General features: G+C 38.9%; 1 protein-coding gene across 1 annotated transcript in view; it reads left to right on the top strand.

Moving 5' to 3' along the window:
* Window positions 1-18,519, top strand: part of myom3 (myomesin 3) — a 93,788-nt gene that overhangs the window by 25,646 nt on the left and 49,623 nt on the right. Inside the window, exons 4-9 of the mRNA XM_015349195.2 lie at window positions 1,367-1,511; window positions 2,172-2,329; window positions 10,073-10,168; window positions 10,661-10,749; window positions 11,562-11,606; window positions 17,683-17,823. Coding sequence (XP_015204681.2) covers window positions 1,367-1,511; window positions 2,172-2,329; window positions 10,073-10,168; window positions 10,661-10,749; window positions 11,562-11,606; window positions 17,683-17,823 — 674 coding nt within the window. The remainder of the gene's footprint in view (window positions 1-1,366; window positions 1,512-2,171; window positions 2,330-10,072; window positions 10,169-10,660; window positions 10,750-11,561; window positions 11,607-17,682; window positions 17,824-18,519) is intronic.

Consider the following 18,519-nt stretch of genomic DNA (forward strand, 5'->3'; position numbering starts at 1 on the left):
GTTAAGTATTTATATCTCTGCTATCTGTATGTAGAACTTAACATAATACTTGTCTACATTAAATGAAATCAGCCAAGTGTCTCCAAATTACCTCTTCCTGAATTTTCTTTGTTCCTTTTGTTAGCTAATACTCCAGAAATCTTAACTAGTTTACAAACTATATCAATGCCAGTGAACATTAAGTTCAATTGGTAGACTATCATCAGTCTTTATAGGATAATCTTTTTTTTATCCTCTGTGCTTCTTGAAAATGTCCCTCTTCTATGCTAATATTTTTATATTTAGATCTCTGATCTAGTCTAATAAGAATCTAATAAGATCTGTTGCAATTTTCATTCTTTTGAGCATATTGTGACTATGCATCATCGATTTACAGTATGTTGGCCAAGGTGTAAGAAAGCTTACAAAAGACGGGAGGCTATTAGGACAATCTAGACATCATTGAGTGTACAAAGAGCTCCACACAGGCCAGAATGACTGTAATCTTGAGTGAGTCATCAGCACACAGAACCCTTACATAAAATGTTAATGCCAAAGTGTTACGTTCATCATGAGGGAGACAAAAATATATTTCAGTAATGGGAAAAAAAGGTGAGATTAAATAAGACTGGAACAAGACTTCATCTTTAATTTGATTCATGCTTTTGTGTTAACAGGTTATTCAGTCCTTCTAAGTGCACATGGATGTCCCATTGAGTCACCTTATTTTCCAGGTCCCTAAAATACAGTGCTGTAAAAAAACACATGAAAAAGTAAACCTAATGGCCCATAATCAGCGTCACAGTAACAGGCAGTTTAATAATGAGTGAGTGGAAGAAACAGGCATTGTAATCGGAAAGTCAAGGTTTTCAGGACACCCTTAACAGAAAGCAGGCAGGTTTGCTTTCTTTTCATGTTCATGCAAAAGATAATTTGATTTGATCCAATTCAATCTATCCCTTATTATCCCCCAGGGAAAATGTGTTTTATGGCAGGATCCAATACAATAAAAACAGAAAAACACCACCAACTAAGAATACAGTACGACAGGGTTACAGGAAATAAGAGAGTTATTTGCCATTGTTGGAGAGAGATAATTGCTGAGGAGATGAAAGATTTCTTGAATCTATTTCCAATTACACCTGGGGATACAAAGACATTTCCCAGACTGGCGTAGTGCAAATTCACAATAGAGGGGGTGTGCCACACACTCCATTCTTGTCCATCTTTAGACCCCTCAGCTTGTAGAGGACAGTTAGATTTGATTTGCTCTGATGATTCTGCTGATTATCCTCACTAATGTTCCCAAGCTATTACAGTTAAGAGTACGGATGTTGCCAAACTACAAGACGACCAACAATCTTTTCATAAAATGTGCTGTGACCAGGGAGTACATGGCCACTGCGGAGGAGCGGCAGGAGAGGGAGAAGAGGACACTGTTCGGGAACGAGGTGGAGAAATTGGAGGTGGCGGTGATCCTAGACCAGCGAATCATGAGGCGTCGAGTCGACCGGAAAGCCCTGCGCCGCAAGGTCTGTAGCAGTTCCTGCTCTGAGTAAACATGGGCAGCTGCTCCATTTTCCTGAAGGCCATGTGAGGGTCCCCTGGTCTAAGAGATTCCTTTATCCATCCGTTTTTTCGTTTTCATACCCAACATTTAAAATAACAGATATTACTGGCCCGATTTCCTCAAGGAGGCATTTTGGAGTTGGCATATTAGTAATGTCTCCTGCTGCTGCACTTGTTGATGATGGTGTATTTGCTGCTAATTAAAGCTACTCTTAGCTCACCTCTCCACCCCGTTTTTTGTAAAAATATTATAAAGGGCTACTAATGTGGTTAATGAAGTATGATACACCCTTGGCTGTAAGCTTGTAGCCATTTAGAAATCCATTTGCCTTCATTTAAGATAAAAAGAAGATTTGAAGTGGAGGACAGGGTTGAAAGTTGTTCTTTGAATGGCAAGTGCTTTATTGTTTGGAGAACAAAAAAACAGTGGTGTTTTATTAAGCCTGAAAGGTTACAGACGCAGTATTAATAAAAATAAATGTACCTCAGCTGTTTGAAAGTCCAGAGATGGTTCTATGTTTCTTTATGGTTTGTTCAGTCGGGTGTACTATAGAATTTCTTAGAACAAGATTATGGTTCATTTATTCGCTAATAACATTTGAATGCACACTATACCATCCCAGGCACAGGAGAAGGCCATGGTCCAGAAGAACATTCTGGAGCTGAGGAAGATGCGACCCCCTGACTTCCTCATCCCCCTGCGCAGCCATTCAGTGTGGGAGCAGATGGATGTGAAGCTGTCCTGCACTGTCCAGGGCTGCCCAGAGCCAGAGGTCACATGGTGAGAATCTGATCAGAAAACACCCTTCCTCTTTCCTGTGTTCTTAGGAGCATGGCGAGTTACCCCTCCAAGGGAAGTTAGTGTTTTGTTTGTACGAATGAATTCAGACCTTTACTCTGGTGTCCTATCTTGTGAATCTTATTTCTGTCCCTCTGGTGGACAGGAGAGGTGAACACAGGTCAGGGAGAGACCCATGTGTGAGGCGCACATCACAGTAGGCAGGGAAAGTTGGATAAACCAGAGGCCAGGTGTGAGTGGAGAAGGGGCCGAGCAGCACAATGTGCACAATGATCACGCGCAGATTTGCCAGTACTTTGCTTCTGGTCTGTTCATCTAGTCTTGACAAGATTCCCAGTCCCTGTGGATGAGAAGCTGAACTAGAACATAATGCGGCCACCACAACACTTGGCTCTAGCGACGGTGTTCATTGAGTGGTGCACTTGTTACACTTTGTCAGAAGGCTCCAGCTTTGTTGTCGGACACTTCTTGTTACTTGTTTGCAGTATCACTTGTGATTTTTTGCAGACCACATGAAAGTTTTGAGATGTTTTTTTATTTCTCATTGACAGTTGACATATTCTCCCATCTCAACCACCAAACTCTGGAGCTCTTTCAAATTCACAGTTTCGTCCCCTACCAATGTCCTCCTTATCCAGTTGCTCACAGGAGGGACAGCCTGATCTATGCAGTTTTTTGGGGTGCTATAAAAACCATTCCACTTCTCAATGATCAACATCACATGCTCCAAGATTACATTTGGTGTTTTTGAATTTACTCCCAATCTGTTATTTTACAACTTTTTCCCTGAAGTTGTTTAAAGAGCGCCTTTTTCTTAAAGATTGAATCCTTGCTTGAAAATACCTACCTGACTGACTGCCTTACATTTCACAGTAAATACAGTACATCTCTTACAGAGACAGATGTATTTATTGTGAAATCATGTGAGCCACTATTATTGCACACAGACAGAAACCAATCAACTAATTGGCTTGTTAAGTTAATTTTGTGTACTTAATTTAATTCAGAGAGTTTCAAAACGTATGTAATCAAGACTTTTTCTATTTTTTCATATCTGCTTACATCTTCCTCTATAAGACGTCTGTCTTACACTAATTTATTAGGACATCTTAACAATCACATGAGTCTTCAATAAAAGCAGAGTAAATATCAATTGCTAAACAGCATTTTTTATTTAAGATTATATGTATTTAGAGCAAATACTTATTGTATTTTATACAATGATGATCTAAAAAGTATTCATTGATACATTTAGGAGAGAAAGTTTGGGTGAAGTCTCTTGCTTAAGGGCTTCAGCAGCAGCTTCTCTTGTAGGATTTGAACCCAGGACAGAAGTGTGTGTAGTATTTAGCTTATTATAGCTTAGTGTGTAGTATCTATTAAATGTCATGCACTGACCAGCATTGCCAACTAGCAAACAACGTATATGTACCCAGTAGCACCCGCATCGGGATTCTTTTACTCTAAAGCTCTCCTGGATGTCCCCTGTATGAAGGGCAGACAAATGCTACAGCCTTTGCAACAGTGGCAGGAAGTGATTATTCTCAGAGGAAGCTGCCAGTCTAGGCAGGCATAGTGAATAAAGTTAATAATGCAGTGTTACCTGACATGAGGGAAAGTCCACACTAGAAAACTCTAGGGAACCCATTTAGACACCCCTTTCTGCTAAACCATTTGAATGGATATTGATAACTTTACATAACCATTTATACAGCTTCATGTCTTTGTCAGTGGTATTTTCCCCGATCATACATGAACACAGATGCATCCTAAAATCTAGACGTGATGACGGGCCCCAGCACTTGTGTGTGCAGCTACACCTTTATCTTTGACCGTTTTTTACCACTACACAATGTGTTGAATCGGTGTTCAGTTTGTCAAATTTAAGAAACAATATTCATTCAGTGAAATGGATGAGTAAACAAATATAAAGTGCCAACAACTATAATTTGTGCTGTAATTATTATTAGTGATTTCACTGCTGTCAGTCACTTCACTGATTTCTTTGCTTTTCTTGGTCTCACATCATACTCTTGTTAAATGTTGAAAATAAAAAAATATATATATATTAACAAGTTATCCTGGAATGCCCACTGCTTCTAAAATATTTTACAATTCTTTTTTTTTTGTTTTCCTAAAGTGACCAGCTGGCCATTGCTTATCTTGCACATCGATACATTGTGCCTTTAAAAATGAAGTATAATGTAAGCTGAGCTAGAATAAATAATTCGAGTAAACAGCTGATAAAAGACTCAATTCACATTATTGAGATATATTCCGAAATAAATGAGGTCAGAGATAGTTCATAATAGGCGAACGAAATATAATGAAAAACATTCAACGTGGCTTTTTTTTTGTATAAGAACATTATCTTCCTAAAAATAAGGATTAATTTAAAAAACATTTGAATTTCTGCAAAATAAACAGTGCAACATAAACCGTGGGGCACAAGTGGAAACTATACAGAAGTGTGTTTAAAACTGAAAACAAGAGGCATTTCATTACTCTAAAGGTGATGGGCCTGTGAAATAAGCTACCCAGTCTTGTTGTTGAAGCTGATGCCCAGGTTTCTATCTAGAAACAGCTGGACTCAGTCAAGACCATTCAGCCTGTGTTTGCTTATTTAGCTACCTGGAGATCATGCCCAGCTGTCTCTCAGAGGATCCAAGGTAATCAGCCTTGTAAAGCATGGCTGTGGAGTTTGTTCAGATTCCCAGCCACCCTTTGAGTTCCAGTCTGCCTTAGATGAATATCCAGATCCCTGAGAGCAGAGAGTTCTCCCAGAGTGTGTCCATGGAGACTGTTCTCTAGGAATACATTATATGGCTGACAGGAGGCAGCCTCTGGCACAGGAATAGATAGAGAAGAGAGTTGGCTTGTGTCAGAGAGAGGCGCTTCATTCTGACCGAGAGTGTAGGAGTCGGGAACAAGCTGTATGTCTACGTGGTAGAAGTCCATTCACTGTGACCATTGAGGGAATGGCTAGATGTGATCCTTGGATCTTCTCTCCATTCTCTTCATCCAAATTAGGGTCATTGGGGAGCCCGAGCCTATCCTGGAAACACCCCCAATGTAGTCTATGGATGCCAGACCATCTCCGGACAGACAGACACAAACACTCACACTCACACCAGGGCCAGAAGCCACTTAACCTACAAGAACGTCTTTGGACTGTGGGAGGAAAGTGGAGCACCAGGCGAAAACCACACGAAAAGAACATATGAACTCCATACAGAAAGCACCCAAGGAACTGAAACCATGGCCCCTGTGCTGCAAGGCAGCAGTGCTAACTACTAACTACTACTACTCGTGTAGCCCCTTGATCAATTAGCAACAAAATAAGACAAATGGGCATAAAATGTTAAGACAATTAATATTAACGGTATATGAAACATGTTCTATGATGATTATGGTAAATCCATTCATTTTTCTTCTCATATTTCTCTATTATTATTATACCTAAAATAATATTTATATTAAAATTATATGAAATAATTGTAAAGTGCCTTTCCAAACCCAAGGATGCACTACATAATGAAAAAAGGCACACAAAAAAACAATAAAATGTAAAAGAAGAAAAATTTTTACAGATGTAGGTCATTCTGATGTAGACCTTGATAAAAAGGCATGTTTTAAGTTTGGATTTGAAGAGAGTCAAAAAAGTTGTCTCTTGTTGAGTGTGTAGACCTCTCGTAGAGTAATGCATTACTGCAGTTTAGAAACCATGTCAAAGATAACTCCAATATGGGCTCTTATTACTAATATCTAGAAAAATATGAACCACAGGTCAGCTTCAGTATGCTCAGTGCCCAGCTGTAGTTTATTCGATTTCTTGTCATGAAAGCAAAGAAAAAAACATTACTGTGTTCTGAAAGCATCCAGTGTGGATAAAAACAGAAATGTAGATAAATCCCAACCTACGCGGGCATTTTATTAAGGTCTTAGTTGTCAGAATTGAAAAATGGGAGGTCAGTTGTCCTGCTCAGAGAAAATTCTAACTGACTAAAAAAGCAAGAGTTAGCTATGAGTTTTATGTTTCTATAATTATATGCAGTTAACCAATTCACCAAAGCTCAGGCTTAGCTGGACACTTAGGTCATTTATTATTTATAACAAACTTCATTTTCTCATTAACTTTTTTTTTTGCCTATTATACTTTTAGAGGTCTCTTACTGTACAGTTTCTTAGCTAAGCAGCTATTAATCTGTCACTCTGTTCTCTGGATTTCATTAACAACACTAAGGCACAACAGATTTTTTTCCTTGCAGTAATATTTGGTCAGAATTGGTCATTTTATGTAATACGATTAATGGCATCTTCCTTCTCCTTTGAGACAGCCCTGTCTCCTACGTTATGCTACTCAGCAGTTGTACTGCAATGCACTAAAGGTACGCTGGACCTCCCACAGTTTCACAGGTGACGCTAGAAGACATCAATAACAAGAATGAGCAGAGCATTTAGCATGTTGTTGCTTACTAAAGACCCATTTTTTCCATACCACATCAACAAAATTACCGTTATTTCTTAAATAAAGCTCAGCGTGCTACATCTTGCACCTAGAAATACAGTGCTTATGAAGGAAAGCAGTTCCTTAAAGCAGTCTCATACAGTCAAGTGAAGTGATGTTGAAGTCATCCATTCATCCATTTTCTAACCACTTTGCCCAGTACAGTGTGGCATAACGTGGGGGCGTGTTCAGTGTGGAGGCGGAGCCCTGGATTGAGGGTGATGCGTTGCCTTAGCAACCACATCTGCCCTGGCAACCACAGCTGTAGAGGTCTTTTAAGAACAAGCTGAGCACCTCCCCAGCGGGATGAGGAAAACCCCGCAAGGGGAGAACATTCCAGAAGGGACTGTTATGAGAGCGTTTAGGCCTCGTTTTTACTTTTTTTTTCCTCCTGTCCAGTTATGAGGATTCACACTCACCAGGGCAGATTGAGTTTTCTTTTGTTTTGGCCTCACGTTCTCCTTTTCTTCAAGTCTAGACCCCGCTAAACAGGGATAGTCCTGCTGTTCCAAGCAGTCTAACTTTTCCTCCAGAAGGGACCCTGATAAATAGGGACAGTCCAGCCTGGACGCAGCTTTTCCAAATGGTGCGTTTTTCTTTTTCCTTTTTTGGGGGGTTCTTGCAGACCTCACACCGGTGCCTCTTTACTGGTGTTTGCTGTGGCTCCTCCCACTCCCATATTGTTACCACAAGTTGCAGTGGACTGGAAGCCTATACTGGTAAGTAATATGTACAAGGCAGGATACACCCTGGATGGGGCACCGGTCCGTCACAGGCCTCACACAGATGCAACTCACACCAGGGCCATTTTTCCCAGAAGCCAATTAACTTACCTGTATGTTTGTGGACCGTGGGAGGAAACCAGAACACCCAGAGGAAACGCACACTAACATGGGGAGAAATTACAAATTCCACGCAAACAACACCCCAGGAATTGAACCCAAGTCCTCAAGCACCGCAAGGTATCAGTGCTAACCACTGCGCCACTGAGCTGCTCCTCCTGAAGCCAGTCTTGGCTTATTACTCACTATATCCTCAATCTTGAGAACATACAGTAGGTTATATATCACCAATTTTATTCAATAGAAACCTTGTTCGTCAGGCTGAAGTATGCATGTTAAAGTACTGTCATTTGCAGTCTTTTGTTTTATGATGAAAGAACATTGCTCCATGCTTGAGCAGTTACGGCCACATAACCTTTCACTCCACTCTGTGATTTTTCGGTTGAATAAGCCTCTCAAGAACATTCCTCTTCTTCAAAGTGCTCACATGAATGAGAATGGATTCCAAGTCACATTTGTCTCCAAAGCCCATTTTAGCCGCTATCTCGTTTTGACATGCACGTATGATATCGGAAATCAAAATGAATTGCGCTGTGTGTTACTTGATGCCTCTGCGCTTTAACAAATGGAAAAAACCCACAGCTATCTCAGGCTGCATGATGAAAAATCCAAGTGTCAAACAGAACAATGTTAAACAGTACAGGAACATTACCAAGGATGCCAAAGATGTTAAAATGGTGAAAAATGAGGGTATTTGCTTTTGGATGTGACACTACAGTATAATTTCTGGCAGTACAGCACTGTCTGGGGCTGTATAGTATACTTCCTGGCACTAGCAGTACAGTATAGTTCCTGTCTGAGGTAGTATAGTATAGTTTCTGGCTTTCGTAGTAGCAATGTAGTATACTTTGTAGTACCAGCAGTAGAGTATGGTTTCTAGCTTTGGTACTTTAGTATACTTCCTAGGACTGGCAGTCAATTATAGTTCCTTTCTGAGATACAGTATTGTTTCTGGCAGTAGCAGTACAGTACACTTTCTGGAGATGTAAGAACATTATAATGCTTCACCTGAGCTAGTACAATATCATTTCTGGCTGTTGCAATGCAGTATAGTTCCTGTCTGAGGCAGTACAGTGTACAGTAGTTTCACATCTCTACCTGCTGTGCAGAGGGGTTGCTGCTGCCGAATGGGTGCTGTTTGTCACTCCAATAAACACTTCAGTGATGCATAAAGTGCATAAAGTGGGTCCCTATCAGCTTGGAAAGTGCTTCAAGGTACTTTAGAATGAAAACTGAACTTCTATACAAAACCAAGGAATTATTAGAAAGAAGAAATGCACGAGGAACTGTGCTGATGTTCTACCAAAACAGCCATCATTGTGTTCGACTATCAATGTCTCCGGAAATTTCTGACAAAGTCATTGAAAAAAATGCCTTGGTTATACAGTATGCTACTTTGGTCCTGAACAAAACAGCATTGTATGTGCAGTTCATAACCAGGTCAGGCCGTAAGGAAAGAAACGCATTAGAGTCATGCTTCTCATAAACAGGCGCTGAGGTGTACTGTGTACTGTCCACTTTCTCTTTGAAACAGGAAAGAATTGAACCTAGGTCTTGGCATTATCAGCCCTGTGCTGAAGCCTCCTGAGCTACCTATTGTACAAGTACAAATTGAGAAATGGTTGGTGAACACCCAGTATAATCATTGCATTTAAAATTTCTTACCATGCTCTTGTTGTCAAAACTGCTTTTTCACCTGACCAAAAGTGTTTGTATTTACCACTTTGGTGTTTTGAGACTCAATTGTTTATGAAGCAGAAAAAAAGAATAATTAAAAGTCTGTGTATGTGAAATGATATTTTAACTCCATGTTAGCTTAGCACAATTAAGAGTGTAATTAGACACAGGTGGTTAAATAATGATCAGAAAGATCCAGGTTGGTGGGAATATCTCATGCTACTGCTGAAATAGGGATTTCAGAGGTCCTCCAACTAAGAGTACTTGATGATCATCGGTCTGGAGAGGCAAAAAAAAACAATTTTTTAACCATCTGGGGTTCCGAACATTGACTGTTACACAATCTACAAATGAAAAATCACCCTGCCAAGATCTCTTCAAGAGCAACCTGGAAATTCACAAAGCATGTCACAAAAACCCCCAAAGAACAATTTAAGGATCTGCAGGTCTCTCTCTTGCTGCTGATACTGTCAGTGTGCATGCCACAAGCATCAGAAAAGACTGCCAGGGAATGCTCTTCATGAGAGGATAGCCAGGAAGAAACCTCTGGTCTCTAAAGAGAATAGTGACACCCATCTCAGATTCATTAAGAATTTCCTTCTCTTGATCCTTCCTTTTTCTCTTTCTTCCTTATTTCTGCCTGTTTTGTGCTTTAACTGACAGTCCCCTGAGTGTTAATCATTGACTGTGTTTGATCAGGTATAAGGATGGAATTCCATTACAAAGGTCCTCACTTCAGCCCTGGAAGCACAAGATACAGAAAATGTATGGTCTCCACACACTGGAGATCAAAAGGTAAGACAAGGTTCATACACTTTGTATTATGATAAATGTCATAAAAATGATAGTGCTATGTTATGTTAAAAGGTGGTTATGACAGATTATGACTATTGTTATATGACACTGTGTCTTTAATGAGGGTGTTACTTGGGCTGTGGTGCCGTTTGCAAACAAAGCATCGTCAAAATTTTCTACCTGCTGATCTGACCTTTAACGCATAGCTTTTAATGCATTAAAGAAACAAGAGGCATTACATAGATCCGTTCCGCCGAAAAACCAAGCAGCCTTGGTTTTGTGACTAAGCAGACAAGAATTGTGACTTTTTATGTCATAATAAGATCAAGAACAAAGAGAAGTTTTTCATATAGTAAGTGACTAGGCATCAGGCACAAAGGAACAGTAGGATAAGGTATGTAGGCTTACCAAGGCTCACAGAATTTCTCCATCGTTGAAAACGACTAATAGTGAAGAAATAAACAGACATTTTCATTTCTTTTTTTATTTCAGATGTACTCCTGATGATTCAGGGGAATACAGAATAGTGATCACAAGTTGCTTGGGCACAGCTTCCTCCTACGCTATGGTCTTTGTAAACTGTAAGGAAATTTATTTTTTTACATATATATATATTTCACAGCTCGTGAGGCAGACGGCATCATTATAGGCAGAATTGGTGTTCTCTCCCCAACAAATGGGTTTCAGCATTCACATTTTAACAGTTTTATCTAGGGGTCACGCTCATATTCAGCATCACTAACCAGTATCTCAGCAAGAGAAAAAAACATTTCCCTGCTAGATTTCTTGTTTTGGATTCTCAGTCTTAGGTGTCTGGAGGAGGGATGTCAAAACATTGACAAGCACTCCTGGATGATCATTGATATTATTTCCAAGTTTTTGCTTTTTTTTTCCCTCTCTTTCATATTTCATTCTTTCATATCAAATTCCTCAAGGCAGCTCAACTAGTCCCTCATTTGAGTGTCATTTAAGCTTTAATTATTCAGAGACTTTAACGCATTTCTGTGCTGCCCTACTGTTTTCTGACTATGTTTTAATGTGAGGTTGAGATATGATTTCTCAAAGGAAATAGAAAAGCGTGAGTTTCTCTAACTGACAAGATCTATCAGCCATATTGGCTGCAAGCAATATGCCTCTTATGCCCTTTTATTAAGAAAAAGACAGTTTCCAATTAAAGAACAAAAGAACGAATTGGCCTTCTTTGAAACATTGTAAATGGACAATAACAGTGACATCTACTGAAAAGGGTAAATCCACGATAACAGTGTATTTCTGAGACAATGTTCATACTCTTCTTTAGCATGTATACTTCAAAAAACTATTTTCTTACTGTGAAAGGGAATATTTGATGTGCTTTGGATTAATGTGGCTCTTCTGGTTTGATTCATTTCAGCATGCCATGGTCCGCAGTCAGGATATGACCACACACAAGCCCCAAGTAAGAACATCCTTTCAAATGAGAAATTTCTGTATGGACAATGTATGGAATTTCTGTATGGAAACTGAAACTGAAGAACGACTTTGTCTCTGGCTTTCCTTAAAGCACTCTAAAGTCTTCACTTACTTCAAGTAAAATTTCAAAAGTAAAGAAGTAAATCACAGTTATTATTACTAATTGTAGTACACATGTTTTGATAATGATACACCCTTTGTGTCTATGACTAATAAATTACAGTCAGCCTGCCAGTGCCAATTTGTATTGGAGGCACTTGCAAATAATTATCAAAAGATAGATACTTTGTTAATCCCATAAGTGCAGTGCAACAGCAGCCAAGCGCAATCAACACAGAAAATTACAAGGTAATAATACAACAATAAAATATTACAATACAATAAATACAGTCAGTGAGAAGTGCAATTAAAAATGGAGTATAAAGAATTGCACACAATACAAAATATACAAAATAAACCAGAATGTAAAGTGCATAAAGAAAATGTATTAAACAGTCCACAAGCATATTGTACAAGTGTAAATATATATTACACAATTATTGATAAATTGCCCAACCCACTTCCACATATTTCTGTGGAAATTGTTCTGTGGCCAGTTGTAAACAGAGGATTCAGGTTTAGTCCCAAAACAGGTTAATATTGCCCCTGCCCAGACACACAATGGATGAGTTGTAAAGTTTTCTGGCAGTAGGCAAGACCCTGGTTGGATCAGCCTATTGCTGAACGTGCTCTTCACTCCCACAAGCATGTAATAGAGGGGGTGGGAGACGTTGTCCATGATGGTCATTAATTTGGACACCATTCTCCAATCAAATCCAATGACAAACTTGTTTTTTTGATGAGCGTGTTCAAGCTAACAAAAGCTTACAATGCATTTTTATTGAATATCACAAAGGGCATACTATATATGCAGGTGTCAGATGTCCTAGGCATTTTGATTTTAATGTTGAGGTTTATAGTTAGGGTTGAGGCTGGGCTCTTAGATCCTGATATCTTTCCAACTACTCTTACCCTCAATTGGAAAAAGCAATTTTCCAATGAAACAAAAAAGCTGTTAAAAAAAGCATCAACTTCCAGTTTGCTAAACCTTAAAGGCCTTCTGAAATTTCTTGACCCTTACAGAGCCAGAAATCTGGCTCTGTTTTTTAAGCAAATATTAGTTTGCTTAAAGATACAGATGAGCCACTGAGCAATCGTTGGAAATGAAATGTCTAGGTTCTGGGGTACCAGGTTAGGAAAAATACCAGGCTGTATTAAAATTGGGATTTTGCTTTCACACATGTGATCGATATCAGATATCAGTAGAACAGGAAAGCACAATTTCACAGAACTAGATCAGCAGTAGTCCTAGACTTGCATTTCTAAATTTAATTGTCCAGGGTTTATGATATTTAGGGTAAGTGAATTTACTGGAAAATATTCAGGTGTAATTTTGTTAGTATTTAATCAGACCTTACTGTGAATTAGGGATGCCCCTTGATTTCACCTCAACGGATTAACAGCCCATTCTCATTTGCAATAATGCCAATGTCAAAACAATCCTTCCACTCGGAGTGAATGTCACGTGGCACAGTGAACTTGGAAAACAAGCACATTAACGGAGACAAAATGCAAGGATAAAGCGCATTAGAAAATCCCAACTTTGGCAAATGCCAGTTTTGATCTAATGACTAAAATATCTTCAGATGCTAATCCTCCTCATTTTAATTTCTGCTGAAAAACATTCTAGTTATTAGCTATTGCAAATGGAAATGAAGTCATGCAATAAACAGCACAAGTGCTGCCAGAATACAAAATTGGATTGTCCCTTCCTGGACAAAAAAAAGATGCTTGCTGCATGAGTGACACCATTAATAGAAATAGAAAAGAAAGTAGATAGAAAAAGGTTTTGATTTAAATAACTTAGCTGCTTGTTATCTAGTTGTACTTTGATGCTTAAAAGGCACCTCCATCCTGGAAAAGTCAATATGACCATAGGAACATGATCACATTTGTGCAATGTCATATAGTAATTACTCATCATAATGGTATCTTCTGATATGATTTAAAGAACAGGTGGTATTTTGACCTTTCTGTAGAAGTACTTTAAAACTAGGGCCTTCTGAATGGCTGAGCCAGAAAAGGAAGTCTCCTTGAACACAGGATGAGCCCTGTAGTCCAGGAATGGATCAGACTATGTTATTAGCTAGTCGCAATTCCTGTCCAAAAAGCAAAGGATTAACTGAGCCCCAGGACTGAGCATTAGATTTGGCTTGCTGGGCAAAAGTGACCCCTCTAAGACTGTAATGTTGTCTATGAGAGCTTTATCATTTTTTTCTTTCAATACTAACTCTGCTGTGGGTGCAATAGGGTTCACAGTGAATAAAATGGCAGATGGCTATGACTGTGCACATTTCTGGAGGAAGAGGAACATAGTGCCCACCCTCCTCTTTTCTCACACATGGTACCAGAGCTGAATATCAGATCCACAGTCTGTATTTCCAAGTGTGAGATATAAAATATTTTATTAATTCAAATGTATTACTTGAATGATAAGTACAGTATTACTACCTGTTGTGGGGTTGGTTCAACCACATTAAGTGTTTATCTGGAAGGTTGCCAAAGCTCCATATGTAGCTTAAACCTAATATAAAGGCACATAAAAGTATGTGTATATACTTTTATACTACCACTCGCATTCCACACATAATCGATCAGAGATCTGATTGCAACATCAAAAGTTAGGTGCATGGTGATCAGAGAGCTTCTCTTTGAAGATAATGCTGCACTTGTTTGCCACACGGTGTGCTTCAAGACCCAATAAACCAGATGGCCCATGCAACTGTTAATGTCATGTTATAATGAGACGACCCGTCCCTGTTGATCACCCTAGATGAACCTTGAACCTGGCCTTATGTGTTTTAGAAAAGATGAGGCTATCTTTTCAGAAATAAAGGAGTTCCTTAAAAAAATGGACCCAATTAGGTGTCTAAACGTTGAACAAAACGTTCATTGTTTTCTGTAAGATAAGAAAGATCACTTTATTGGCCATATACAATTTCTTTTAGCATACACCCGACCTAGTCTCTATGAGACATACAGACAGGGAGAGAAGCTTGGGATCAGAGCACAGGGTCAGCCATTTATACGGCCCCCCTGGAGCAGTTGGAGTTAAGGGCCTTGCTCAGGGGCCCAACAGAGTAGGATTCCTCTGTCAGCTGTGGGATACAAACCAGCAACCTTTCAGCCCAGCCACAGGTGCAGATCCTTAGCCACAGCTCCGCACTGCTCCTTTCTGTGGAATGCTGCTTAGAGTCAAATACAGATTTTTTTTCCCTAAACAGCTTGTTAAGAATGACATGTGTTTCTTCTATTTCATTTTTCATTTCCTTACATCCATTTCTGGCTAAACCTTCTGTGGACCTTCATCGTCTCACTTAAATGTATCTCCATCTACAACAGAAACACCCATATTTATCATGTGATACAGTACTCTTTCTTTTAATAGCACTTTATTCTCATTGCAATTAATTCACTGAGGTAAACTTGTGAAATGGATTTTCATTGGATTACACACAGGATTCTTCATCTTTTTTTTCTTCAGGTGTAACAAACTTTAATAAAACCCAATCTAATTATAGTGCAAGCAGAAGGCTTCAAATGTATGGCTCCCAAGCAGCTCTTAAAAACTGAGGTATGAATTCTAAGATGTAGAATTAGGCAGTGATTAAAATTGTTTTCAGCTTTACATCTGTGCCACATTAAAGTAATGAAGATGGTCTGCAATGTAAGACACTCAATTTATGCCACATCTCAACTTCCAGGATTTTCTCACACTGATTAAAAAATGTCATAGCCCTGCTACGTGCTGTCTATCACTAGGCCTTACAGGTGGCAAAATAGCCTTATAAATATGGAAGACATGTTTCAATGTTGGCTTTCAAAGGCTCCTTCAAATCACAGTTCATTTTTTAACCATTTTAAATGTTCCAAAAACATGTAAAAAAAGACGATTGCATATAGAAGTTCAGAGTATTAAATTTTGATAGGTAGTATCAAACTGAGACAAAAGGCCATAGTCGATAGTCATAGTCCCTTTAATTGGTCTATTTACTTAATTGAGTGAAACGATGGCAGTTCATCCAAGCCCTAGTTAGAGGGTATCTCTCAATTCATTAAACAGAATATATTTTGATGTATAAATCGAAAGATATAGCTATATCTTTAAGCAGGCTTTCGTATGGAACAAAAATATACCAGCAGTGTGTCCCAAAAGACATGGAGATGAGATGATTTTTGCCATGTACAAAAAGGTGAAGCTGGGCAGGGGTAAGAATGATGTATACTGTACAGTACGTGGGTGCTCTAGAGATGTGACATTTGTGTTCAGGTGAGAGGAAAGTGGGTGAGAACCACCTCTAGAACATTTCTTTAAATCTGCATTTTATGCTTTCAAACTTGGGCGTACAGGAAAAAAAAACAGAAAACAAACTTTTGGCCAATCAGTTCTTTATTTGAATGCCTCAAAATTAGTGGAAGGCAGGTCACTCTTACCAAAGTGTCCAGCATTAGAATTATCTTCCTTATCAGCACTCAGCTGTGAATGTAGGTCATCTTTTTTCTTGGCAGGTAATGGCAAGTTTGACTGATCTTGTAGAAACCCAGCCAGGAGGAGTTTACCAATTCCTCTACAAATACCTTGTCCAGAATCAAAGACTCATATACCCTTTCTGACTGTTAGGCTGGCTCCTTCTCTCTATGTTGTCTTGTCCTTGATGCCACTCATAACATTGTTTCCACAACCCCAGTAGCCAAGACACTCTGAAAATCCTCAGCTGAAGCACATAAGTGATTTCCACAAAAGTGATCAATCAGCACAAGGAAGTTGCAACACTGTGACAAAAAGAGTGTCCTGTCCTTTTATGTTTGTTTTTCATTTGGTCTCCTGGGAATTCCAGCTCTCTGTTAGATCTTTTGAGCTACTGTATACTTCTGAAAAAGAAGCAGTAAAGCAGATGTAAAAATTTAAATGTAAGATACTGATTGACTACAAATGTAGTACAAGATGTACCGTAAATACCATATGCTTATATACAACATATGCTGCTCTGCCAAAACACTAGAGAATCGCATGGTCAGTAGGAGTGACCCATAGCTAATTGATATTAGGATCTCCTCCATTTCCTGAAAGAAGCTGTGATAGCATCAGAGAGTTTGATCATAATCACTTCCAAAATAAGACCAAAAACAATCATGTGTAGAGCAGTTTCTTTTGATGTTCAATATATTTATATATCCCCATGTTTCCAAAATGCTTTACATACCATACCTTGCCTGGTGATGGAGATTGACTAGGCTTAGCTAAATTTGTCTGCCACCAAATTGGCTTGGTTGTTCTTAAATTGTAGTGTTTTTATTCTATATTACTGTAGAAAGGGTGTTTTCTTTCATCTTTAAAGACTGAAAGAAAAACATTCCATATGTAGGAATTGTCAATGAAACCATGTGAATACAAATTGTGGTCATAGACAAAAAAAACTAACATGTGAAAAATGTTGTGACATCATTTACATCACATAAATGGCCAACAGTGACACTTTTTTTAAGGAACCCAGATACTGTATTTAAAGGTAGATAGTACTATTTCAACACTTTTTCTATAAGTCATTAATTGAAAGTGTCTTAACATACTTTAACACACTATCTCATGTGTTGGTGTGGCAACATCAGTACTGTGAATTGTAATAGGTGGGGAAAAGTAAAGAAAATAAGTAAAGAATAATTAGGGCAAATCAATTTAAATATTAATAATCTAATCTGGTAGATGGCTCCATGTCCCTGGGTGTAGGAGAAACAGATTCAGGAAATTTGTTTTTGTCCCCACTGCAATATCTATTTCAAACAATGTAAAATAACGCTCATATCTCGTGTAGCACTATTGTCTTTTCTGTTGGCAATGTTTGTTTTACATTTTCTATTGGATTCTACTGTAAAACAAAATCACTGTTCCTAAAGCTATTATTGTACTCCTCTCTAGAAGGTACCCGTTTCTTCTAGAAAGTTATTTTCCTTTTCCTCCACAGTTGCAGCGTCTGAGAAGGAGGCAGATTTTGAGGCAGCCTTCAAGCCGTCTTTCGCCAAAGAGGGAGAAGCCTTCACCCTGTCTTGCGGATTTTCTTCTGCCTTGCTAGCACACCAGCGTGGAATCACCTGGTTTAGAGATGGTCAGTTTGCTGTTTTGGAGGCATGATGTTCTACTGCTATGTCTACAAAGACATTGCACCATGAGAAATTACATGTTCACCTGCCTGTATCAGCTTGCAGGGTCTATGAGGCAGGATATATTAACTGCCAAAGTGGGACTAGCATTCACCAAGCTACAGTCACATTATACTTCTGCCAGGGCTCTGTCAGTAACATAGCTCCCCCTGTGAACTCCTAAACTCTAGTAGGTATGTAGTGTGGTGGATGAGAGACACCCCTCTGTGCTGCCTGTGAAGTGTTAGAAAACAAGTGTTTCAAAGGTGGGAGAGTCAGAGGAGTCTGCCTACAACTCCTCAACCTCCTTTGTGAACAAAACTGCGAGCTGAGACATGAGACATAGAGAACATACAAAGGGCTATTCCAAATCAAAAACTAATTGGCAATTTCAATCATAGATTTTAGTTTAAACATCTATCATCATAAAGTCAGTGATGGTAGCCTGGATAGATTGGACTGAAATCTTGATCGAATGCACTGACGAAATCAGTTAACATTAAATATGGCAGGCCCAGAAAACTAAAGGCTTTCAAGAAAACAAGGCAGTTTATTCTTTTACATGGACTGTGACAGCAGTGCAGTTATTGTGGAAGCTAGAAGGCAATAAAAATATATTAGTTGACATTGCCTACTTTCGCCAGCCATTCTTTTCTCTAATG

This window comes from Lepisosteus oculatus, chromosome 11, assembly GCF_040954835.1.
Source record: "Lepisosteus oculatus isolate fLepOcu1 chromosome 11, fLepOcu1.hap2, whole genome shotgun sequence".
Classification (NCBI taxonomy): domain Eukaryota; kingdom Metazoa; phylum Chordata; class Actinopteri; order Semionotiformes; family Lepisosteidae; genus Lepisosteus; species Lepisosteus oculatus.